At 52.6% G+C, this 24,624-nt stretch overlaps 1 protein-coding gene across 1 annotated transcript in view; it reads left to right on the top strand.

Annotated features, from left to right (window-relative positions):
- STX8 (syntaxin 8) overlaps window positions 1-23,254 on the top strand; it is a 253,651-nt gene extending 230,397 nt beyond the window's left edge. Inside the window, exon 8 of the mRNA XM_041770064.1 lies at window positions 23,078-23,254. Coding sequence (XP_041625998.1) covers window positions 23,078-23,145 — 68 coding nt within the window. The 3' untranslated portion in view covers window positions 23,146-23,254. The remainder of the gene's footprint in view (window positions 1-23,077) is intronic.
- The last annotated feature ends 1,370 nt before the right edge of the window (window positions 23,255-24,624 follow it).

The following is a 24,624-nucleotide window of genomic DNA, read 5'->3' as shown; positions in this document are numbered from 1 at the left end:
AGAAAACCAAGAAGTGGCATTAGTCTCAGCCTTTAATGGAAGTATGGGAAGGTTCTCCCAGAGACCATCTCGCCAGGGAAGACTTTACCAGCCATGGATAGCAGACCTACCCCCAGACCCCCTTCCACATGTCTGTGTCACACTGGGGACACATAAAGTAGGTGTAGGTCTGCCTCCAATCTCTGACCAAAATAGGAGATCTTCCCCCAGTGGCTCACCAGCCCCAAAGATGAGTTCTTTCTCATCCCAATGGAAGCAAAGCAATACTGTGCTGTCAGAACTTGAAATAACCCCCAAGATGTCCAAACTTGGGCTCGTGATCCTCTCCAGCCCTACTTTGCCTTCTTGGTTTTCTGTTTTGACAAACAAACCCACCGACTATTGAGTTTCTGCAGCCAGACACTGAGGTGTCGTCCCTGGCATTTCCCTTCCACTCAGCCCACCACATCCCATCTGAGGCCAACTCCTAATGGCTCTCCCCTCCTCAGTATCTGTGGAAGCCCATGCATCCCTGTCCTGTCCCTCGGGTGCCTGTCATCTTCTGGGTCCTCCTGTTGTTTCCTGACTCAGGAAACAGTCTGCAGTCTACCCCCATCCCCACACTTTCTCCACACTGAAGCCAGGGTGAGCTTTAGAAAACAGGGTCTTGCTCTTGTCAGCCTTTCCCTCTACCACCACTGCTCCCCACCAAGCCTTCCAGAGATTCCCCACCATCCGCATTCCCTGTGACACCAACTAGGGCCACCGGCGACCTACTATCCCCCTCATCTCCTGCCCACACACATCCACACACAACTGCAGCAAACATCACGCAATTACCATTTTGCGCCCCTACATTAATTTCCATAAAATCGATTCTGCTTTCTTCACCTGAGCCCTGAATTCCTTATCTGCAAAATGGGAACAGTCCGTTGCCTCACAGTAATTTGACCGGTTCCTGAAACATCCTGTGGTTGTTTTTAATATAACTGAATTAAACGTTTGTATTAGGAGAGAAGTGACATGCACATAATGTTAAATCTTCCCATTCAGGAATATGGGATCTCTCTCTCTCTCTCTATTTGAATTTCCCTTTATGGCCCTCCATAAAGTTATAGGACTTCCAAAACATCAGTCCTGCCCATTTTTCTTAATTCTATTAGTCTCTGTTCATTAGCTTAGTTATTAATGAACTTTTCTCATCGTGTTTGCTATTGTTTATCACTGCTTCAAAAGACAGGGGTTGGAGTTTATCAGTGTATTTGTTAACTGGCCTCTTTAGAGATAGGTTTTAGAGAAAACCTCAGATAGGTTTTCTGTGGGTTATTTTGTTACCCAGGTTAGGTGCTCCATCATCTGCAAGCAATAATTTGGTCTCTTCTAGTTCTTGAAGGGAAACCAAGGAACAGATATGGTTAGGCTTTGAGTTGACAGTTAAGAAGGGGGTTGACTTGAGTTCTTAAAGGGAGAGGGGAATACTGGATTGTTCTGTGGCAGGAAGATGGTGAGAAGTCCATAGTTGCTTGCCTGGAACAAGGCAGCTGGCTGTGGAAACAGAGAAGTTGGCTTGGAAAGTGTGTTGTTAGTATTTGTACTAATACACAGTCTCCAGGACTCTGACCATGGGAGCTAGTCACACCTTTGTTCAGTTCCCAACACTGGTGAGCTGTGAAAACCTTAGATAAATTGCTTAACTTTTCTGAGCTTTGGGTTCCATCATTGTCATCATCGTCATCATCATGGTCATTGTCCCCATCATCCTCGTCATCGTGATGATACCAGTTTGCAGGACTGTTATGGTGGTAGAAATGGTGTATCGGAAATAGTGGGCACAAGGCTTGGTTCACAGTAGACCCTCAGAAGTGCTAGCTGTAGTTAATGCTGTTGCTGCGTTCAGCAGGTAGTGACAGAGCCGGACTTCTCCCTTCAGTCCCCCTCCACCAACCCTGAGCCCTCATCTCCCCAGTCTTGAAGCTCTGTGTTCCCTCCCTCCATCATCTGCCTTTACCTGCTCCTCTTGCTGCTCCTCGTCCATCCCTACTGCTTTGCCTCTCTTGTGACCTTTCCCCCCAAAGCTCTTCTTTGGCCTTTTGATCTGTTACCATCACTCCCATACCATCCAAGACTTGTCTTCTGAGCTCCAGATTTCTATTGCACACCCAAATGCTTATTCAAGATCTCAACCACAATCCCTCTGTAGCAAATCCAGAAACCCTCTGTTTTCTCCATTTTGGTAAATGGCCCCTCATTAACCAGTTATTCAAGGTAGAAATTTTGTTTCCTTTCATCCCAGCCCATTTATCCAAAAGGAAGCCCTGGTAATTCTCTTCTAAAATAACTTTCAAATCCCTGCATCTCCTCTGCCACCACCATATTCCACTCTTTTACCTGGGTGCTATGTTGGTTCTCTCAGAAAGGTCCTGTTGACTCGACTTGTACCGTTCCATCCAGTCTCCACACAGTGGCATAAAAGACTATATAACATAAATGACATGTTGCTACTCCCTACTTAAACCTCGCAATGGCTTCCCTTGTACTCAGAATAAAACCCAGCTCCTTACTGTGATCCCCGAGGCCCTGCAGAACTTAGCCCATGGCTTTCTTACCCAACTCATCTTGATTTCTCTCCTCATTGGTCATCTCCAACCACAGTGTCTTTCTTTCCATGCCATGAAGTCCCTGAGTGTCCTGTGCTTACCAGTCCCTCCAGTTGGAACAGTCTTTGCCCACTTTTTCTGTGACTAGATCCTTCATCAGACCACCCATTAATGTGCCTCTTATTATAGCACTTTGTCTCCTTCTTAACATTTATCTATGATTTGTGATTATCATTGTGTGATTATTTGAATGTCTGTCTCCCCCATTAGCACGTAAACTCCTTGGGGCCAGGAATCATGTCCATCTTGACCATTATTCTCTTCCCAGTATCTAACATGGTACCTGGCATAGAGTGGGTTAGTGATGGATGGAGGATGAGTGGCTGTCTTCTTCAGCCTTAGACCCCATCATAAGCCCTCACTAACCTTCACCAGCTGTTATTTCCAGCTGTTTCTTCTCTTTTACCTCCACCCACATCCTGTGTTCCAGAAAGCTCCAGGCTTCCTCACTTGAGAAAAAGTGGTAGGGACATTCTCCAGAATGACAAAGAGGTTAACCAGAAAGGAATTTTGCTCCGTATTCACCTTAATTCCTGAAGACGTTTATCCTGTCAACTATCTGTCAATTAAGAAAAAAAAAAAATACTTTGTCCCAATTAAACCTATGGACGTTGTAGGATCTAGATTTGAAATAGGGGTTGATATTTAAAGGGGATTGACTAAAACCAATTTTGTGCATGTCTTGGGTATTTCACTGAAGGCCTAAAAAGTCTAATTTTAAAAGTAAAGCCTTCCAACCATCTTGAAGATAACCCAAAATTTCCCTACTAGAAATTTGTTCCTTTAATCAAAATATCTGCCTTTTAAGTGAATATATCTTCAGTGTGACATATATGAGATATGTGTTAAACTTTTGTTCTTTGGGAGATCTTTCAGCTGGGGAGCAGAACCACTCATATCATGACCAAAAAAGGTGAATTTATCCTAAGGACATCTAGCAAGTCTGCATGGCTCCTTATTTCCTAGTTCAAAAAGAGAAAAGAATCTTTCTACTCAACTCAGCTTCATGGGCTGAGTCAGAAACTGCTGGCCAGCCCATGGGTTGGGTCACCTCTATGTGCCCAAGTCACCATGGCTCAATGGGTAGGATCATGAGGTAGAAACCGCAGCTGCCAGGGCTTGCCCTCAACCAGAGTCTAGGTCAACACAGAGCCCATTTCAAGGGACTATAGGCACACCATGAAACATGCCTGGTGAAGCCCGAGTAATGGGAAAAGCAGATGTTTACTGAGCATGACTGGGTTATAGGTACCATACCCCACAAATATACATACTACTATGATCCCCATTCTATGGGTGAGGCCCAGAAAGGGTAAGTAGCTTGCAGCTGGGAAGTAGAACAGTCAGGATTTGAACGCAGGCAGTCTGGCTCTAAAGCCATGGGCTTAACCACTCCTTCCACGTCACTAACACCATATGAGTAAGGACAAGACAAGAGCGTGTGTAAGTGGTTGAAGATGAGAGAGGCAGAGAGTGGTGGCTCCTGGCATCATGTGGGCCAGCCCTCTATTTAGTGATGGAGGAACTCTGATGGTATTAAAGTCTGGCCTAGGAGGTGACAGCCAAGGGAAGGGGGTCCCCGTGGATGCCTGGCGTGAGAGTGGACACTTGCTGAGGAAGAGACCCGAGAGCCACTCAATCCTGATAGGCCGGAGCTACAGAGGGTGTCTGTGTGATCAGAAGCAAAAGAAGCAGACACTGGAAACAGACCACTAACTGTAGCAGTGATGTAACAAAGACTTCGGTGGTCCCTATGTAGTCATGTAATGAACACTGGTGGTCCTTATGACCAAGGGACGTTACAAAGACAATGTTGTATTTTCCAAGACTTTTTTTTTAAAGCAGATATGGATATCATCCATAAGTTTGGAGGGCTTTGGGGGCCACTTAACCAGTAGAAGTGGATGAACACAACAAAGCCGATATGAAATCCCTTCTAGAACATTTGTTGCGACCTTGTGGCTACCCAGGGTAGCAAGCAGATGACACCTCGGAACAGGAAGGCCCATCAGTCTTCTCACAAGGCCACATGAGGTCCACATGCAAAGTGGCAGCCTGGTGGAGCTCGACTTCTTGGCAAGTCTGACCATGTTAATAAGCAAAGTTGCTTTCTTGCAGAGAAGTCCCATGACCGGCCGGTTACAGTCATTTCCCCAGATGATACCCTGTGGGTCGTGACTCAGTGACTCCAGTCTTGCGCTCGTACCCCTGAACAAGGACAGAATAGCAGTAGCTCCTCTCCTCCCGGAAACTGTCTAAAGGGACCACTTAGAGCAGATTGCAGAGCATGCCAGGCTCTGCGCCTGCCGAGCCGCGAGGTTGAGGTCGAGCCACGTAAACACACGCCTGCTCAGTGGCCAGGCCGAGCAGCTTGGGTTTCCAGTGCAAGATTGGGAAGGAGTGGGAAGTCGCCAAGGCAGCGAGGCCTCAGGCCAATTATGCAATTAGCCAAGAGCCTCTGCTGGCCTCCACATTTGTTTAGATAAATTTTGAAATCATCAGCGAGCTCTTGGGCCAGATTCTGCCTCTTTGAGGAGAAAGTCAGACTGTATAAACCTGCCTAGCGCCATGCAGTATGGGTGTGGGACAAATTCCGCCTCCCCCATCCCCGCCACCGCCCCCCGGGGAAGGAGCAGAATCCTTCCTTGGAGAGACCTCTGGCTGTGTGTGGCCTGGCTTGGTCCTCACTGGTGGGGCGGGGAGTGGTGGGAGGGAGGGAGGGGGGCCCTGAGGGTGGCCCCCAGAGCAGGAGGGTCCCAGTGGCCAGGCTGCCAGAAGCACACCACCTGCCCGGGCCCTGCCCCCCTCCAAACCTGTAAGAGGGGATGTTAATGAACAAAGACTGGAGCTCCAGGAGGGCAGGAGGGCTTTTAGCCTCTTCATTCCAAGCAGATGACCTTTTGGACTGAGCAAGGAGAACTGGGCTCCAGTTGCTTTTATTCGAGGCACTCAGAGTGCTTCCCACGTATCTCATTTATCCTCATGACACCCCTGAGAGGTAGGTTTGTTTGAGATTTATACAAAGTTATGATTATGCCTATAGATTTGAGTTCCTGCCTCCATGTCATCCTAAACCCTGAGTCTCATCCCCATCTCACTTTTCCTAACATAACTAAGCCCTTTGGGGAATGGACTGGCTCAGGCTTTAGCCTCGCCAAGGGGTGATCCCCACCCCCCTGCCTTCGCCTTTTTTGTTGTTGTTAAGTTTGATTTATTACTTAGCGTTCTAGCCAGGCTCGATGGATGTTCAGAATATTATAAATAATGTGGATTGAAAAGACCGTGCTGAAATGTTTATTGCATTCTTAGAAAGAGAACAAGGCATGGCGGGCGTGGGGAGCTCGGCCACGGCGAAGGAGGGGTGAAGGCAGGAGGGGAGGCAGGGCTTGCTCCGAGGATATTTTAGTGTGTCAATAAAAGACAGCACTCTGAAAGGAAGGGACTTATATTACGGTCCTGCTATCAAGAATGCAGAAGCGTTCCAGCGAGCGTAAAAAATATACTCCAAGAATGTGCGAGGCCATAAGGAACCAATCATTAGACATTCCCTCTCTCATTTCCTCACCCACCGTGCCGGAGGAAGGCGGCTCGCAGAGGGGCTGCCCGGGCTTTGAAACCAGCTCTGCAGAGGGCCGGTTCCAGGACACCCTCTGGGAGGGCAGGCTGCCGTGGTGAGCCACATGTGGTGACCAAGCACCTCCTTTGGATGCACCATGCATTAGAGATGCAGCTGTGGTCCAAGATCAGGACCTGTGATGCGGGGAAGGGAGTATCACAGCCGGCCCGTCTGCATCCAGCAGATCGCGGCCGAAGCTGCAGTCATTCCAGCTCCTTCCTGCTGTCCTTGGCCTCGCTGGTGCTTCTTCCTTCCCGTCTTGGGCCTTCCCCAAGGCTTCTGTCAGGAAGGAGAGTCACAGTGTCTTAGCGACTCAGATCATCTGGTCAACCTGATGCTGAGTAGAAAGTCTGGCCGACCCTGGAGATGGTTGTGCAAGGCTGTGTGTTCAGAGCGAGGCACTGTTGGCCATTCCACCTGCTGCTGTGGCCCCGGAGACCTTCTCAGAACAGAGGTATCTCTGTGGAGAGAAAATGGGGGGAGGGGTCATGACAGCATATGAGTTGTGGGCACCTGACACATCCCCAGGGTGCGCCTCTTCTCACGAGGCTGCATGTCATCAGTGGGGAGTCTCTGGGTGTCTGCTTTGCCCCCAGGACAGAGGCCCTCCTACCGTCTGGGGACCCCCGACCCTGCATCTTCCCAGCGCCCAGCAAAAGCACAGCCCTTCCCAGCGTGGTAACAGTTGACATTTTACTTCACGGGCTGGAGAACTTCTGATTCTACCTTCTGAAATGTTCGCAGATGTTAGCGCCAGAAGGATCGCACAGAGGGCTCGGTGACACCCCGCTTCCTGGGCCCTACTTCCAGAGGTCTGGACTCAGCAGGTGTGAGGCAGGGCCTGGGAGCTGCATTTCTAACCACCCCCCAGGCGGTCCTGACACCCCAGTGATCACACAGGAGCAGCACTGCTCCAAACACCAACACAGCATCTCCGTTGTTAGGTGACTTTTGATGATTTCCTCCTTAGAAATGGCTGTGAATAGCGAATAAAGAAGGATAAAAAGTTACAGAGAACCAATAAAACGTGGGTCATTTGTTCAATACGGAGAGTTTCAGTTTGCTGAAAACTGAGTCCAAATTGTGTTAAAAAGAAACCTATGAGCATCTGGTAAAATCCCAGCATTTCACTTAAATGAGACTCTGTTGATTTATTTGAAGGATATTTGTAGAATATGTTCTCCTTGCATTTTATGTTCAGATATTAACCACTTATGGGTAATATATTAATTCTGAGTTTGGCAGTACCAGCTGTACTTACTCCTGTCCCCCTACGGTTCTTTACAACCAGCCCTCCGTAATAACCCGTTTTATTGATAGTTTATACTCTTCCTTTCATTCATTCATTCAGCACATATTCACTGAGCACTTAGTATGTGCCAAATACTGTTCCAGCTACTAGAGTATCTCCACATTAATTATCACCAAATGTCATTTGAAATCCACACCACGGACTCTTAAAACCCAGGCAATCGATATTTGAGTCTAAACGATGAGCTGCTTTCCAATCAGCCAAAACACAAGTGCACACTACAGTAAGCGTATGTTATATGACATTCATGCTGGGCACCTGTGGATAACACTGTAGAGACAGAGTCATGTCAGTACATGGTCTGTCCTCTCCAGCTCTTAAGAATTTATAGATGGGGGGCACCTGGGGGGCTCAGTCAAGTGTCTGCCCTCGGCTAAGGTCATGATCCCCAGGTCCTGGGATAGAGTCCTGCCTTGGGCTCCCTGCTCCTCTGGGAGCCTGCTTTTCCCTCTCCCTCTGTCTCTCCCCACCCTCACCCCACCCCCGCTCTTGCTCTTGCTCACCCTCTCTCTAATAAATAAATTAAAAATCTTAAAAAAAAAAAAAAGAACTTACAAATGATCAGCGAAGGTCATCCATGAACCCAATCAGTTGCTAATTTACCCAGGTAATGAGCTAATTTTCTGTAACGTATGTGTTCAGGATACAGAAAAAGCCAAGGAAAAGCAGTCCCAGGATGCTGTGGGCTCAGGAAAGGAGGTGATACTGGGGAGGGAACATTTTTGAGCTGAGGCCAAAAGCCAGTGTCTGCACACTGGGTGTGTGGAAGCCGCGGAGGGCTCTGGAGCAGTGCGAGCAACCCGTGCCAAGGCACGGAGGTGTGAGAGATCGTGGAGTGCTGAGAGTGAGCGGCCAAGGTGGGAAAACTGGATCCTCGTATTGGGAACGTGTCATAATTCAACTTGGCTATTTTGCCTTGCAATGATTATCTGAAATTATCTGACAGACCAAGTTCAGTGCAAGTCAACAAATATTTCAACGCCAAGTCTGACATTTTTGGATTGTCTCTTCTCGTTTCCAAAAGACTGGATATGGAGAAGATGATGATATGGTTGTAATAGGATCCTCAAGCACCTTTTCTTACTTGTGCCAACAGCGAGCATCCAAGAGGCAGGTATATTTTGGGCCTGGCATGTGGCACAGATATCTGGTGTTGGCTTGGACAAGCTAAGGGGGGACCCAGGACACTGAGTTGTATCATCAAGATGCCTTTCTCTGACTGTATCTTTAGGTTCTCATGAAGCCTCTTCCACACTGACCACCCTTGGGGGAAGAGAGAGAAGACTTCTATCTGGGTTGCCTTATCCCCAAAAGTGACATAAACCCCATTTCTTAAGGAAGTCACCCCAGACAGGTCTCCCTTACTTTCTGCTCTGGATCCTTGGGCCTCAGACATCTCTCTGTTCTTCCTTCTCACCAATAAAATCCTTGCTTAACCATTTTTAGGTTGGCTCTATTCTAGAACATCTGGCTTGGGGTCTCATCCATTTATTTTCATCTGGCTCATCAGTGGCATCATTGAATCTGTGTCTCAGAGCCACAAGGGTTTTGGAAGCACCAGTTCTTGGTCCAGGTTTTCACTCAGGAGCACTCTGAAAGTGGCAACCTCCCCCGCCCCCCCACAAAGGTCGATTTATATGGATCCTTGGATGATTTACTGGCCGTGGAAGGACGTCTCTGGGGCTGGGAAAAAGTGTTCCAGAACAGTATGAATGGAGCTGGCGTCACTGCAGGTTCCCCTGACGAGGGAAGAGGCCATTCCACTCCACGGTGTGCAAACACCTGCAGCACGCCCTGTGTTTGGGGTGAGGGTTCCGTGGCCTACCTGGCCTGGTTGCTCCTGCACATTTCCCAGATCGAACTGCAAACTCCAATGCTGCTGCTGCCTTTTTTTTTTTTTTTTTTAAGATTTTATTTATTTATTCTTGAGACACAGAGAGAGGCAGAGACACAGGCAGAGGGAGAAGCAGGCTCCATGCAGGAAGCCGGATGTGGGACTTGATCCTGGGACTCCAGGATCATGCCTTGAGCCAAAGGCAGATGCTCAACCACTGAGCCACCCAGGTGTCCCTCCAGTGCTGCTTCTGGTAAGAGAACCATTTTATAAGACCCGGTGCCAGGCAGCTTCTGGGTGTCTCTTTTGTTTTTACTCCACCTGTCTTGTGATGCTGGCGTGCCAGAGGACATTTACCCTGTCCCTGCAGCCAAGCATCTCACTCTAGCCATATCCTTGAGTGAGGGCCCCAGGGCCCAAACAGGAGACCATCAGTGCACTCTGGTCCCTTCTGTGGGCAAATATAAACCGCATTTTTTGGAAGTGCTCTTAATATGGGTCTTTTCATATATCTGGGCATACACGTTGTTGGGGAATTTTGCATGAGCCTAAATTTTAAAATCTGTGTTCATGAGAGGGTGTATGGAACGTAAGGAAAGGTGGTCCCGCGCTCCCCAGGCATCCCCCTCTTCCTGGTGCTGTGCGGTAAGAGGATGCAGCAGCATTGACGCGCAGAGGGCCTCACAGACACGGTGCAGACTGGAGCATCTTCTGTCCAGGGTGCAGATTGTGAAGGCCACTCTTGTAGCCAGAACAGTCTCCAGCAGGAGTAATGGCAGCCAATGACAGCTGACAATGTGCCACGTGCTAGGTAGTATGCTTGTCACTGAGCCTCCTACCTCGTCTCGTCTGCATGGCAACTCTGGTGCGAGGGCTAGTATTCCCCCAATTTTAGGCTCAGAGTTGGGGTCCCTTACCCAGACGGCAGAGCCATGGTGTGAATGCAGGTGTCTGATTGTTCAGTCCACGCTGCAGTTCCCATCACTACGCTGGATGGCCTCTCAGAGAGGGGGACCTTGGATTCGTACACCCCTGTCACTTGGCTGCACAGTCAAGAAGTGACACACATGGCACTGGGAGTTAGTGGGCCAGAGAGCTTCACGTCACTTCCTCATGACCATTTGCAAGCATGGGTGACCCTTGGAGCTCATATTTCTGCCTGGATGACAGGGATAGGCTCACAGGCCAAGCCAAGTGATCATGACATATGTTCTGGCTATTTGGGGAAAGACTCCACTCCTCAAATGAAAGGACCATGTCGGGCTGCCCTCGCCAGCCCTTATCCCTCCATTCTCCCCCAGCTCTTACCGCTCATGTTTCTTCTCTGTGGCTCTTGGTTATACATGGCCCATGTCACCTTGGAGGCCGAAGAAATGCTGGCTTGGGGGACGGGGGTGCAGGCAGATGTGCTCTCTGGGTTGACAGAGTGGCTGTCCACCCGAAGCACCAGAAAGTCTACTAGCAATCCCCCTACAATGAATTCACCCTGATTCTTCCAAACTTCACTAGACATCTGGCGTCTACTACTCCCTCTTCCTCCTCCTGCCACCAGAACCTGGCTTTTACAGGTCAGATTACAGCAAGTGGGGGGGGCAGTGCTACTATTAAGTGAAACGCCCCCCCCAAAAAAAGACAACAGCCACCTGTTTTGGGACTTTTTTTGAGATTTTATTTACTGATGGAGAAAGAAAGAGCACAAGCAGGGGGAGCAGGAGAAGGAGAAGCAGGCTCCCCACTGAGCAGGGAGCCTGACACGACCTGAGCCGAAGGCAGATGCTCAACCACTGAGCCACCCAGGCACCCCAACAGCCATTGGTTTTCGAAGCACACTATTCATTTGGGCACAGAGCTGTCACAACAGGGCCACATGAGGAATCGCCACCGTCTGAGAAGACCATGTGCTAAACCACACGTCCCCCCCACCCCCGGCCCCCCAAGACAGCGCAGCTCCCGGTGTCTGCCGAGCAGGGTGCCCTGTCCTGGAAAGTGCCGGGGACCCACTGACAAGTTCTTCCCTGCCAGCCCGCCTTTTTCTGCGCTCCATAATAAGTCCCCTTTCTGTTTGCACTTGTCATTACATCACCCGTCGTCATTCCAACCGGCTGCCGTAATGTGTTATTACTGACCTTCCGTATTATTAACGTTCATGGATGGCAGTTTCCTGGTGCCACGTAGGAAGGCACCCTAATCTTACCCGCAATATGTTTCCAGATCCCACTGTGGGATGGTGGGTTTCTGGAAAGTATTAGCACTCCCTTCTGCTGGTGCCCCTAGAACTCGAGGGAGGGGGGATCTGTGCCTTGGAGCCACCATGGGAAGAGAGAAGCTTTGTTCTCTGCGGCACTTTGCACCTTCTAGAACGCTGTGTGATTTACTTACTTGGGGTTTTTGTCTCTCTGCACCCACTGTACCCCCCCAAGCCAGCAGGCGCGCAGGCTCATGTGCATGCACGCACACGCCCCCCACACACAAATAGCAACACAATGTGGGTGGGAATTTTTGTCTTTTTGTTCACTGCCATGTCTCTTGGGACGAGAAGAACAGCGCCTGGTACTTGTAGGTGCTCAGTCGGTATTCGTTGAGTAAATCAAAATCCACCACAGAGATGGAGAATCCAGAGGCTATCAGTGTTGTTTTTCCTTTCCTAACCACATCAGGAGCAGGGACTTCCTGTTTCCTTGGTGACGGGACACTGTCTGAGCACCTCGATATGCAGTGTGCGAGGCATATCCGAAGTGCCTGGACAGTTCATGGTGGCACATGTGGCTCTTGTTAGCAGTACCATGGTGGCCAGAACAATGTGCATCTATCTGGGACCTGCATGACCCACACGCTTGATGGGCCCCTACACAGCGTGCTAGGGATCCCCAAGGGGAAAGGGCCAAGCCACTTGCTCACCCCATCCAAGGTGTTCTTGCTTCCAGGATGGGGGGCTCTCCTGCCCCTATCTCTGCTCTGAGTACCTCTTCCCCTAGAGCCTGAGCGTCTCTCCTGTTCCCTTTGACTCTTCAGGACAGCACCTCTAGTGTTACCCCAAGAATATTCGTGACATAATTGGAGGCATGACTGCAAAAGAGTGTCTGAGATCTCTTGCTGGTGAATGATTTTGACGGGGCCCCAGCCCCCTCCAAGTAAGGAGGGATGCGACACAAGCTTGCAAGTCCCCCAGGAACAGCGCCCTCATTGCTCTTTCAACGAGATGTATAGTAAAGCGAAACCATCCATGTGTTGCTCTTACATTTTCCCAAATAACTGGAGACAAATAGTTATTTTTGCTGGCGACCTCTTTACTGAAAGGTCTTGGTTACAAGTCAGAGGAAAGGACCCTGGTTCATTTAGGCTAAAGAATGTGTCATTTGTGTTAACAACATCGGGTGACTGGTGAGAATCCAAGCAGTAATTGAACCAGGAAGAGTTGGAACCAAGGCACATCCTGGGACACCCCCCCCCCCCGGGCCTGTTTTGTTGGCCACCCCTCTAGAGCATCACCATTACGGCAACAGCCCCAACTCTACTCGGTCCAAACTTCACAATTCCTGGGGAAGAGAGGTCCGTTGGCCTCACGCAGGCTCTGCTGCTGGGCCCATCAGCTGTGTATGTGGCAGGGTCAAGTTGAACAGACACCTAGCTGCTGCCCCCACCCCACCTCCCAGGAAGATGGTGCTCTGGGGTTTGGAACTCAGAGCCTCGGTCCAAATATACCTCCCAGTGGGCTTCTGCATATTGGTCAAATGATTCGCTTTAAAAAAAAAAAAAATCAGAAGGCCAAGCATCTGACACATTGAGAAGGCAATGCGTGCCGCCGGCCATGCCTCCGTGCCCTGCCTTTCTGTACCTGACTTAGAACTTTGGCAGTGGCTCCCTCCTGTCGCCTCGCCCGGTATCCCTAATTGATGCCAGGTGACGCTTTCCAGTGCAAACAGCGCAAACGAAGGGGTTCGTGATGGTGAATCCATAGCCTGACTGGAGCCATCCAGAAATCTTTTGACACTTAGTCAAGAGGGAATTGTCAAAACAAGATATCCATAACCGAGTTCCTGACGGTCTTTTCAGAGACACTTGAATTTCTGCCAGATTCCAGACAGGCTCACACTCCCAGGGGTAACGCGTGGCAGAGGGAGGGGATATTTCTCAGCAAATATTGATGCACCAGACAACTAGCACTAAATTATTGACTTGACAACTCATAACAAGCTGGTTCTGATTGCCGATAGGGAGGCTCGTCTATTTAGAATCGAGCTCTGCCGTTGAGCCGCGGTGATTTGCTGGCCTGAACGTCCTTCGGGGAAGGGAAATGAGTAACACTTTAAGAGCACAGATGGGGCCTCGAAACTAGTCAGCACTTTCTGCGCAGGAAGCAATAGTAAGGCCAAGCTTTTGCACACTCCCTCCGAGGAGCCCTATCAGCTGCAGAGCATTTTCGGTTTGTTTTGCAGAGCCAGGGATGGGTTGATTTCTGCCTCTCTTCGGGAGAGGACCAGGAGGCCCACGAAGAGCCACATGCATGTCTTTGCACCCGTTGGACCCAACCCACAGTGGGTCCTGGGTGGTGAAATCTGATTGCGCTTGGGCACACATTATCCTGGGTAGTGCCCAGGGCCAGCCGCCCACTGCGACTGCTTGACCCACAGGCCTTGACTGCCTGGTCACAACATGATTTGCCCTGGCTGGTGAGATGTGCTGTCGTGTCTGGTCCTCCACCGACCGAGGGTCAGGTGTTGGCCTTGTGGGGGCCTCGTGGCCGTGACAGAGCCACCTGATCGATGCCCAGGGAGGCAGGTCCCTGGAGCCCAGAGCCCAAGAGCCTGCCTTTCCCTAGGCCTGCATCCGCTGGGCTCTGGCAGCCGTAATTCCTTCCAATTTCCTGTTTCTAGACAAGCCCCTCTCTTTGTCCCATCCCCCACTGCTGTCAAGCCACCTTCCCAATTCCTGCTTCCTGCCAGGACTGCTCACTCTCTCTGGCCCCCAGATGTCTCCCCACAGCATCCTCCCCCTCCCCCATCCCTGCCTTCTCTCCAGGGTTGACTTTCTTCCAGCTTCTCTGTGGACGCCAAGCATCTTTCCTCCAGCTCCTCTGTGGATGCTGAGCCTTGCCTGTCGTCTGCGTCAAGATGGGGTGGCAGCCCGGGGACCGGGGAGATGGATTGTCCCCAGATGGGGCCTGGGCCTTCAGAGGGCAGTGTGACAAGGGTGGCCCGTCTCTCCTCCCTGCATCACCTCAGCACAGATCCAGTGCAGACACCCTCGGGGAGTGGTGGGGGGGGCAGGCTTGCCCCTTCTAGAGCCACTCCAGAGGAGAACACAGTTCCCACCCTCAGGAAGCTTGTCCTTTCCAGACAGACCAGAATTTGGTCACGTGGGCCCGGTATGCTGTCGCTCTTGCGGCAGCCCCTAGGGCGCTGGCATGCACAAGTGTCACTGCCTTCTTCACATAGGCTAGCAGGAGCCTGGGGCCGCACCTGTCCTTGGGCTGGAATCCCATCCAGAGGCAGAGACAGACACACTCAGGGTGACATCACAGCCAAAACAACGTTAAGATGTTTCATCTAAGTTTTTGTTGTTTTTGATCAGAATCAAACCACACACCAATTCTAGGCTGATCTTTTGCCTTCTCGTGTGTTTCTTTGAGGGGTCTGTCTGAGGCGTCACAGACACAGCCTCCCACCGCCCCCCGGTCAGCCCTCGGTGGCCTGCCTGGGTCGTGTCCCCTCCTGAGCACCCTCCCTGGCCAGGCCCAGCCCCTGCAGCACCCCCTCCCAGGAAACGTGGCCATCAGCCCAGAGCCTGCTGTTGGCCTGCAGCCTTCCTGGGGCTCTCCCAAGGTCAAGGTGGGGCCAACCTCTGAGACCATCTCCTTACCCACAGATCAAGGGAAATTGTTGCTTTGCCAGCCCCACTGACGTCTGGTGAGAACAGCACAGGATTTATGTGTAGAACGTGCTGAGTACATGTACACGTAGCAGCATGACCACAGCTCTTAATTGTCACTTCTGTTCTCATGCTGCCGTTAACTCCACGCATCGATGTGATGGAGATGATTGGTGCTGGCCCTGCTCGAGTGCCCAGCGTCCCCACACAGAGCTAACCGTGCTCCAGGGCCAGGCATGGCCTCAGAGCCCCCTCAGCTTTCCCCTGGGGTTTGCTCTGCCCTCCTCCTCCTACCTGTGACCCCGGCCCCTGCACTGCCCCGGCTCTGACCATGCCTCCCACGCGGGGCCCACACCCCGGGACCATGGCACTCCTGTCACCTGGCATCCCCTCGGCTGGCTCTGCTGGCTCTGCTTGCCTTCCCACCGCCTCCTGCCTTCACCCAGCCCTTCCTGTGGCTAATGACCCAAACAGAAGCTGCCAGACATTCCACCCTGAGCTTGCAACCTTTCCTGGACACCCGTCACCATGGCTGGGCTGTGGCTGGAACTAGGCTCCAGTTTCTGACTGGGTTGCCACCCAGGGGTCCCCTCTGGTTCTGCTCCTCCCCCTTCTCTCCTGGGGAGTGAATGACATCCTATTTCTGTTGTCAGGCCGTGAGCCTGGCTCTCTCGGGGACATTATGCTGCACCCGCTGTGCACGCAAGGGTCGTCACTGTCATCGTCACTGCTGTTTCTGGAGCGCCACATTCGCTCTGGGAGCCTCATGCACTTCATTATCACCGCATCCTCACCGCACTCCTAGAAGTCGGTATTTCGGGGCTTGTACAGGTGGTGGACCCGAACTCTCCCAATGCCCGCAGATTTACACTCAGGTCTCCCAGACTCCCCAGAACCACGGCGCGTGGCCCCACATCAGTCTGTATGATCCCTGTCGCAGGAGATCCTCTGCCCTAAGGAAAGGACTATTAATAAATCCTACAGGTACGTAAGGGAGGAAGACGATCATTTAAGAGCACTGGCCTGGCTCTGGGAGCATCCCAGGCCATCGCCCTGCAGAGGGTGACCCAGGGCAGGGGGTGAAAGCAGCAGGGGGGACATGAGGTCTGCTGAGGGGATCAGCCCCCAGAGCTGCCCCATGTAAGAATAGAACCAAAGTCAAAAGAGCAGAGAAGACTTTTGCTCAGTTTTTTTTAACGAAAGCACTGTTGGCAGAACAGTGGTGAGGGGGGAGGGGGGAGGCGCGGCCCCTGCCCCTCTCCCCAAGCGGTACCTGCAGTACCTTCCAGGCTGGTGGGAGGGAGGTTGCTGGGCCCATCCTGCGCCCCCGGCTGGGGTCCCAAGGGCACCCTCCTCCTGCCGCCCTCCACTCCCAGAATCCACGTGTGAATACGGTTCACCTTCTCTGCTGGCCGGCTTCGTTTTTCTTAGCCTGCTTGCCCAGTAATGGGATTAAAGGGAACATTTACATAAACTTTTGAAAACAAATATTCCGGTTTGGTCTCCTCTCGGAGTACTCCCCACCTGGGCTCCTGAGGTGCCTCAAGAAATCGGTCTGATCCCTGAGAGCGGGCGGTTAATGCATGAGCAAATGTCACCTGTAGGCACAACTGGAAAAACACGCAGCTATCCTATGGCTGCCCCGAGTCCCCACCTGATGGCTGCCCGGAGCCCCCCACCCCCACGGCTGCCCCTGCCCCAGGTCTCCCCACGTGGCTGCCCCAAGCCCTCCATGGCTGCCTGGAGCTTCCTCAGGCCCTAATGCCCAACAGCCCACGTTCGGGTGCAGAACCGTGTGGAAGGGGGGGGTGTTGGGGGTGGGTGGGCAGTCCCCATCACCCAGGCAGCTTTGCTGGGACAAAACCCCATCAGATAACAGTGCTCTTAGCATCCCCTGCCTGCCACCCTCCATCCTTCGCCCTCCTACCCTGTCACCCCCCACCCCATCATGCTCCCACCCCTCCACCGCCCTCCCCCCACCCCTCACCCTCCACCCCATCACCCCTCCACCCTCCCACCCCTCACCCCTCCCTCACCCCTCCTACCCTACTTCCCCATCCCTCCCACTCCTCAGCCTCCACCCTCCACTGGCTCTGGCCCCTCCATTCCCACTGTGCTTAGCTCTGCATCCCCTATAGCTGGGGGCTGAGGGGGCCATGGTCTGTGCTGACATCTGCTCTCTTGAAAAAAACTAGAGTCCATATTCCTCCTCCTCCCCTCCTCCCCTCTCCCATTCCCTTTCTCCCCTTCTTCCCTTCCCTCTTCCTCCCCTCCCTCATTCCCCTCCTCCTCTTCCCCTTCCCCTCTTCTTCCTCCCTTTCTCTTCCTCCCTTCCCTCCTCCTCCTCTTCTTCATCCCCTGCTCTTCCTTCCCTTCCTCCTCCCTTCTCTCTCTCCTCTTTCCCTCCTTTATCCCCTGCCCCCCTCCTGTCTCCCCTCCCTCCTCCCCATCCCTTTCTCCTTCCTCCTCCCCTGCCTCCTTTGCACCTCTTCCCCTCCCTCCTCCCCCTCCTCCCTCCCCTCCCCTCCCTCCTCCATAAGCCCTGAGAGCTGCTACCTATATGCTCAACTGTGGCAGACACATCAGCAGCACAGCCTCCATTAATTTGCTGATTCCCAGTGTTTCCCTGGAAAAAACATAAACCATTAATCCAGATGAACAGTCTTCAGAAAACACAACAAACACTGTTCTGGAGAGACTGTGTCTCATGTCCCTCTCCAGTCTGAAAAAGGAGTTTGTTTTCTTACATCTTTTTTTAATTGCCATGAACTGGACTTGTAAATACTCTAAGTGGTTGAGTAATACCCATCTGGTAAGCTGACCAGAGGAAATGGCCACTCTTTTCCACTCCCGTGACCCGGGCGCCCCGTGCCGACCCTGCGAGGGGCCCGTGGCTGTGGGGAGGGAAGCCCAGCCTTGCCAGGTGCCAGCACCCTGGCGCCCAGGGCTGAGCGGAGCACAGAGGGCAGGGTCCTAAGGCCCGCAGCCTCGCCAGGTGTCTCCGGGCCGCGGGTGGGGACAGAGAGCCTTCATTGTCTGAGAAGTTGGCAGCTTCCCAGAAGCTCAACTGTCTTTCCTCGTTCTGAAATGTCAAACATTTCCTTAGCTGGGGGATGGATGAGCAGACCCCCGAGGCTTGAGCGCTGTTCGGAGGCAAAAGAAAGAAGTTCTCTCTTCTGCACATGACTGAATACCATTCCCCCTTCTTCCCGTGGCCTCGTGGCCTCGGCTGTGGTCTCCTGCCTCCTGCGAGGCCTCTAGGCTGGAGCCACTTCCCTGTGCCTCGGGCCGGAGGTTCTTCCCCAGCCCTGGCTTTAAGAAAAAGCCAATCATCCATGCTCATGTGTGGTGGTGACTTTTTTTGTTTTAATGATGCCTTCTCCTTATGTGATCCTCACTGAAGTAGGGGGAGAGGAAGTCTGTCTCAGGGTTAACTTCCAAAGAATAGGCTGGGGACAGGGCACAGGTGAGGGCACAGGTAAAACTAGACGGGCCACGAATCCATCCTTGTGCATCGTGGTGCATTAGGCTCTTCCGCCCACTTTTGTATCTGTTGATGGTTTTCCACCATAAAACGTGGAAAAGAGGGGCACCTGGATGGCTCAGTGGTTGAGCATCTGCCTTGGGCTCAGGGTGTGATCCCAGGGTCCTGGAATCAAGTCCCACATCGGGCTCCCTGCAGGGAGCCTGCTTCTCCCTCTGCCTGTGTCTCTGCCTCTCTCTGTGTGTCTCTCAGGAATACTAAATTTTAAAAAAGAAGGAAAGAAAAGAGACTCTGTATCCCAGTTTTTCAGCCCAAAGGAGCCTGGTCGCCCCATCTCTGATAAGCCTCACATCGTGTTGAGGACCAGGGTCCCCGCTGGACAGGCCTCGCTGGTGCAGAGAAAGAGGAAGAGGGACTGAGGAGGGGTCAGTCCCAGCTGGATTCCAGGTCGGGCTCCTGAATGTGCTTAGCACATTCAGGTCAGAGCTTTCCCTCACCAAGGACAGAGAGACGAGAGAGTTGTCGCCAGCTGGGAAAGTAAGCGGGCGAGGCGATGCACCCATGGCACTTACACAAAACCCGGCACACACACGGATTCTGTGCATGGCACGGCTTAGCCCTCCGTGGCTTTAGAACGAGCCTTGGTCACTCTTCCGAGAACATCTTCAGGGAAGAGAGGCTCCATTCAAGGAAGGTGCCAGAGCTGTGGGCACGCTCTAGGGAGGCCAGACTCTCTGAGAGAAGCATTGCTATGTGGTGAGGTATGTAAACACCTGCTCTTTGACCAGGAGAACCCAACAGGCAGGGCTGGCCTTCAACTTGTCACTGTCACCGGCCACCTTGAGATGACTTCCTGACTCTGATCATCCACACACACCAGTTTACTGAAACCTGGTGAAAATGTCTCAGCCAGAGGGCCCCTGTTTGCTGCAAAAGGGTTGAAAATACAAAAGACGTATTTGTCACTGTCCCCTTCCATCTCTGGAAGGGAACCCCGTTGACCACATTACATCAGAGTACTGTCTCTCTCGGGGCGCCTGGGGGGCTCAGTTGGCGAAGCATCTGCCTTCAGCTCATGTCATCATCCAGGGGTCCTGGGATTGAGTCCTGCATCGGGCTCCCTGCTCAGTGGGGAGCCTGCTTCTTCCTCTGCCCCTCCCCCACTCATGCTCTCTCTCCCCAATAAAGACCTTACATCTCTAAAATAACAACAGCAAAGTACTCCCTCTCTCCGTGGTGTCAGGAGCAAAGTGCATTTTTGGTTTTCATGGGTACTGAGGTGCCCTGTGTCACCTCTGCCCAGCATGACTTGTGCGACTCACGGTTTCTATGATACAATAATGATCAGCTTACGGAGGAATCGCTGGATTGATGGTAGTTCCAGGAGGCCCAGCCACCCATCTGTAAAACTGTCCCAGTAAAGGACGCCCAGCCTAGGAGCCTCTGTCTGGGCTCCTGGCGTCCGCGCAGTGTTTGTCGATGGGTGCTGACCACCTCTTGGATCTTCTCCTCCTTTAGCTTCCTTGATACACGTTCTCACCTTCTCCCTCTTGGTTGATTCTTCTTTGTCTTTCTTATTGGTTCTTCTTGTCCCTTCCAGATAGTCACTACATTGGCTCATTCATATCTGTCTATCATCTGTCAATCGATCAATCAATCAGATGTGCCATGTCTCTTCTGTGAGTGAGGCTCTGTTCTGGATAAACTCCAGAAGGAGGAGGGAGGAGGCAGGAGGGAGCATGGCTCACTGAGCAAACCGAAGGCCGATGGCTGGCTCTCAGGTGCAGAGGGTGGCTGCAGGGGTAGCAGGGGTCCCAGATTCTGCAGGGCCCGTGAGAGCCCTCCACCCCCACCCCGTAAAGAGTCTGGATTTCAGTTGAGCCGTCTGAGAGCGTGCAACACACACAGTCACCCAATCTGGTTTCCATTCCAGCTCAGTTGTGGGGAACGGATTGGGCAGAGGGGGCGCCAGGTGGGCACAGTGCAGTGGCCCCGTTTTACGGGGCTGGTGGTAACCCCTGGTGCCCGGAGGCCCCTTGCCTCGGATTGTGTACAAACTCGAACCGGGTGTGTGGTTTCTTCTTCCCAGTTGGTCTCTGCCCTCCAGCTCCTGGCTCCCACCTCTTGTTCTGCTATACTTGTCACCGCCCCCCCATGTGAATCTCAGGGTCACTTGTGTCAACCTCTCCTTGGGCCTCCCCCCTGCCCCGGCCACGCCCAGTCCAGAACCCTACTGCACAGCGAGCCTCTCGGCCTCAAGGGTTCTCCCAGCTCTGATCCTGCATGAGCAGCTGGCAACAGACCTCTTCCAGAAACACCTCATCTCCTGACTTTCCTTAGCACCCAGGCCTCCCTTTTATCTTTGGGGTTATTAGCCTGCACCCTGGACAGCTAGCAGTTGCCCCTGAATTGTGAGATAAAGTATCACAGCCCTGCTTCTAAACTGCTGACATGTAGCCGAATTTACCAGGAAAAGAAGAAATCCCCAGAGGAAAGAAGTGGAGACCAGACCCCCCATGGATGAACCCAGGCTGCAGCTGGGTCATCACCAGCCACAATGATGGAGAGCAGGGATCTGCAGACTTCTCTGAAACGCCAAATAGTAAATAGCATAGGCTTTGCAGACCACAGTGTGTCATATCTCCTTTTTCTTTTTTTTTTTTTTTTTAAGATTTTATTTATTTATTCATGAGAGATACAGAGAGAGGCAGGTATACAGGCAGAGGGAGAAGCAGGCTCCCTGCGGGGAGCCCAATGTGGGACTCGATCTCAGGACCCCGGGATCACAACCTGAGCTGAAGGCAGATGCTCAGCCGCTGAGCCACCCAGATGCCCCTGTGCCAGTATTTCTGAAGGCTCAGAAAAAACAGGCAGTTTCCCAGAAAAATATAATTTAACAAAACTGACTCCCAGTGTGGGAAGCTGTTGGGTGTAGGGTGAGTGTCGAGGACACGCTGCCTAACCATTCATCCATCTGTTCACCAACGGGCATTGAGTCCCTACCCAGGAGCCATCGTGGAAGGTGGGGGTGCAGGAGCAGGTGAGGTCATCCCAGGTCCGGACCTTCTGCCCCTTCTGTCCAGTAGAACTTTCCGTGGCGATGAAGGAAAGCTCATCTGTTTTCTCTGTCCAGCCTAGTAGCCGCTGGCCACATGGGGCTCTTGAACACTCACAGCATGGTTAGCGGAAGTGAAAAGCTGAGCTCTTAATTTTATTTGATATTAATTCATGGAAATGGAAAGAGCCCCACGTGGCCAGTAGGTATTTGGCCAATAGGATCCATAATGTGTTAGCGGCTTCCTGTAGGAGCATAGGGATTTGAACCCCTGGGACCGACCTTCCAGAAAATAGCTTCTCAGTCTGAGCCGGGCAGCCCTGGGGGCCCAAGAGCCACGTGATCCTACGTGTCTGACTCACCTGTTACTTCCTTGACACATCCGTGTGCTTTACCCTGTGAACATCTTGCTTCCCCCTCAGGGCCTCAGTAGCTCAGGGACCCTTGACACAGCAAATGTTTATTGAGTGCTGACTTTGCAGGAGTCTCTCCATTGGATTTTTTTTTAAATTTTTAAATTTTTTATTGTTTTTTTTAATTTTTAAAAAGATTTTATTTATTTGAGACAGAAAGAGAGGGAGGAGGAGTGGAGAGATGAGTGGAGGAGAGGGACAGAGGGAGAGGGAGAAGCAGGCTTCCTGCAGGGAGCCCGACATGGGACTCAATCCCAGGACCCTGGGATCATGACCTGAGCTGAAGGCAGATGCTTAACCCACTGAGCCCCCCAGGAGCCCCTCCTTTGGATATTTTTACAGATGAGTGACACAAGCATCTTGGACTCAAGAAGAAAAGGCAAAACCTCATATGCAGTGGAGAAAATGGATTCTAGATTTAACATTTCCTTGCCAACCCTAAAGCCCTTTGCTTTATTGATGTTTCCTCAAGGCAAACTGAAAACAGAGCCGAGCTGCGCACAGAGGGCAGAGCCAGGGACAGAGTGTGCAGGCCCCTCCTCACCCAGCACCTCCAGCACCCCCAGCCTTGCTGGCACTTTGCTGGCAGAGCTCTCCAGGTGGAGAGGCAGAAACCGTTCAGCGTCCCTGGAGCCCCTGCCTCTGCACCCAGCACCCCGGGGCTGCTAAGAGCACGCATGCACACACACACACACACACACACACACACACACACACACGAACACAACCCACAGGTTTAGAGGACCCATGGACACGCTGCAGAACCACATCCGCCATCCCCTGTAAAGGGGGTTGAGAGGCTGCACGCTGCCCTTCATCATGAATCGCTAAAGCAGTCTCTCGTGCTTCTGTTTTCCAGGGATGATCATGGTGATTTTATTGCTGCTCGTGGCTATCGTGGTCGTGGCAGTCTGGCCCACCAACTAGTGACAGCAAGGGGACCGCCAGCTGTGACACCTGCCGGTAATGGAGAAAAGCCCAGCACCCCAGTGGTACATGAAACTGCTCTCAATAAATCCCTCCCCAAAGCTGTGAACCTCCGATGTGTGTTGCTTCCGAAAGGTACATGGCGAGCTGCCTAGAGCTGCAGGCCCGGGGTGACCCTTTTGGTCTTGACACTGGCCATTTGGGTGCCGGCCCAAGGTCCCTGAAGTGGTCATGCCCCATGGCTGCTGGGGGTTCCCGGCTACCCCACAGTGTGCTGGACATCCTGGGGGGGCAGGTAGCAGGTTAACAGCCAAATGGCTTCGGGCATCTGTGTGCCTGAGGAGGTCGTGTGCCACGAGTGGACAGCCAAGGCCCTGTGTGTCCTGGCGGGGAGGAGGAGGTGGCCACATGGTGTGTGTCTGAGGACACACCTGTCCCCCTGCCACCCTGTCCAGGTCACTTCCGGGGCTTGCTGTCATTACTCAGAAACATTGTTCTCTACTTTGGGAACTGCCTTCAGGCCCAGAAGCAGCCCCATTTCCTTTCCTCAGTGACAGTAAACCCATTTCCCAGGCTGACCATGACTCCAAGCAGCCAGACAAGGTCTGGTGAGCACGGTGGGGGCGGACGGGATGTTATCAGGCTGGAAAGCACCCAGTTAGGGCTCAGAGAGAGGAGTGATTACGACGTCAGGAGGGCAGTGCCTTTATTTGGCTCCTAAACAGGCTCTGAGCACCCCGTGTGGGTGCGTAGACGGCAGTGGAGGTGTGTGTGTGTGTGTGTGTGTGTGTGTGTGTGTGTGTGTGTATGCACGAGTGTGAATAAGAGCCAGTGGGCGGGGGAGGCTGCAGAGGACACCAGGCCCACGGGAGTGCCGGCACGTTCCAGGTTCGAAGGTGCCCGCTGTCCTGTGTATGTAGAAGGCAGGGTGGCCAGCTGGCAGAGGGGGAGAGCACGAGGGTGGGTGACCAGGCTGTTTCCAAAGCACAAGGTTTCACTGAGGGAAAAGGAGAGTGGGCCCGCGGGAGGGGCATCGTGGGGTCTCCCGTGGATTTCCCAGATAACTGCGGATGACCGTCCCCAAGAGGGCAGGGCTGCACCCTCCATGGCCCAGACACAGGAGAGCCCAGCACCACCTGGTGTGGCGTGTCCTAGGACCCCGACACCAGAGACAGCCGTGTGCGGGGAGCACCTGGGTCCAGACGCCCAGGCCCGCAGTCAGGGGACTTGGTAAGGCATAAATCATGCATAGGGCAGGTGACCCTGTTCCTGGTTGGTCTTCCCTGGTGGCACTGGTCACTCCAAATTCCCACCACTCCCCTCCAGTGGTCCCACATCCATGCGCTTGCGTGCACGTGGCCGCCACACACCTGCTTCTCCACAAGGCAGCCCAGCCCTGGACCTGGCCTGCCTGGCTCCACACCAGGACCCTGCCCCATGTCACCCAGGACAGACAGACGGTGCTGCATTCACGGCCAC

The sequence above is a fragment of the Vulpes lagopus genome, chromosome 10, assembly GCF_018345385.1.
Source record: "Vulpes lagopus strain Blue_001 chromosome 10, ASM1834538v1, whole genome shotgun sequence".
Classification (NCBI taxonomy): domain Eukaryota; kingdom Metazoa; phylum Chordata; class Mammalia; order Carnivora; family Canidae; genus Vulpes; species Vulpes lagopus.
This window is presented reverse-complemented; position numbering and strand designations above follow the sequence as displayed.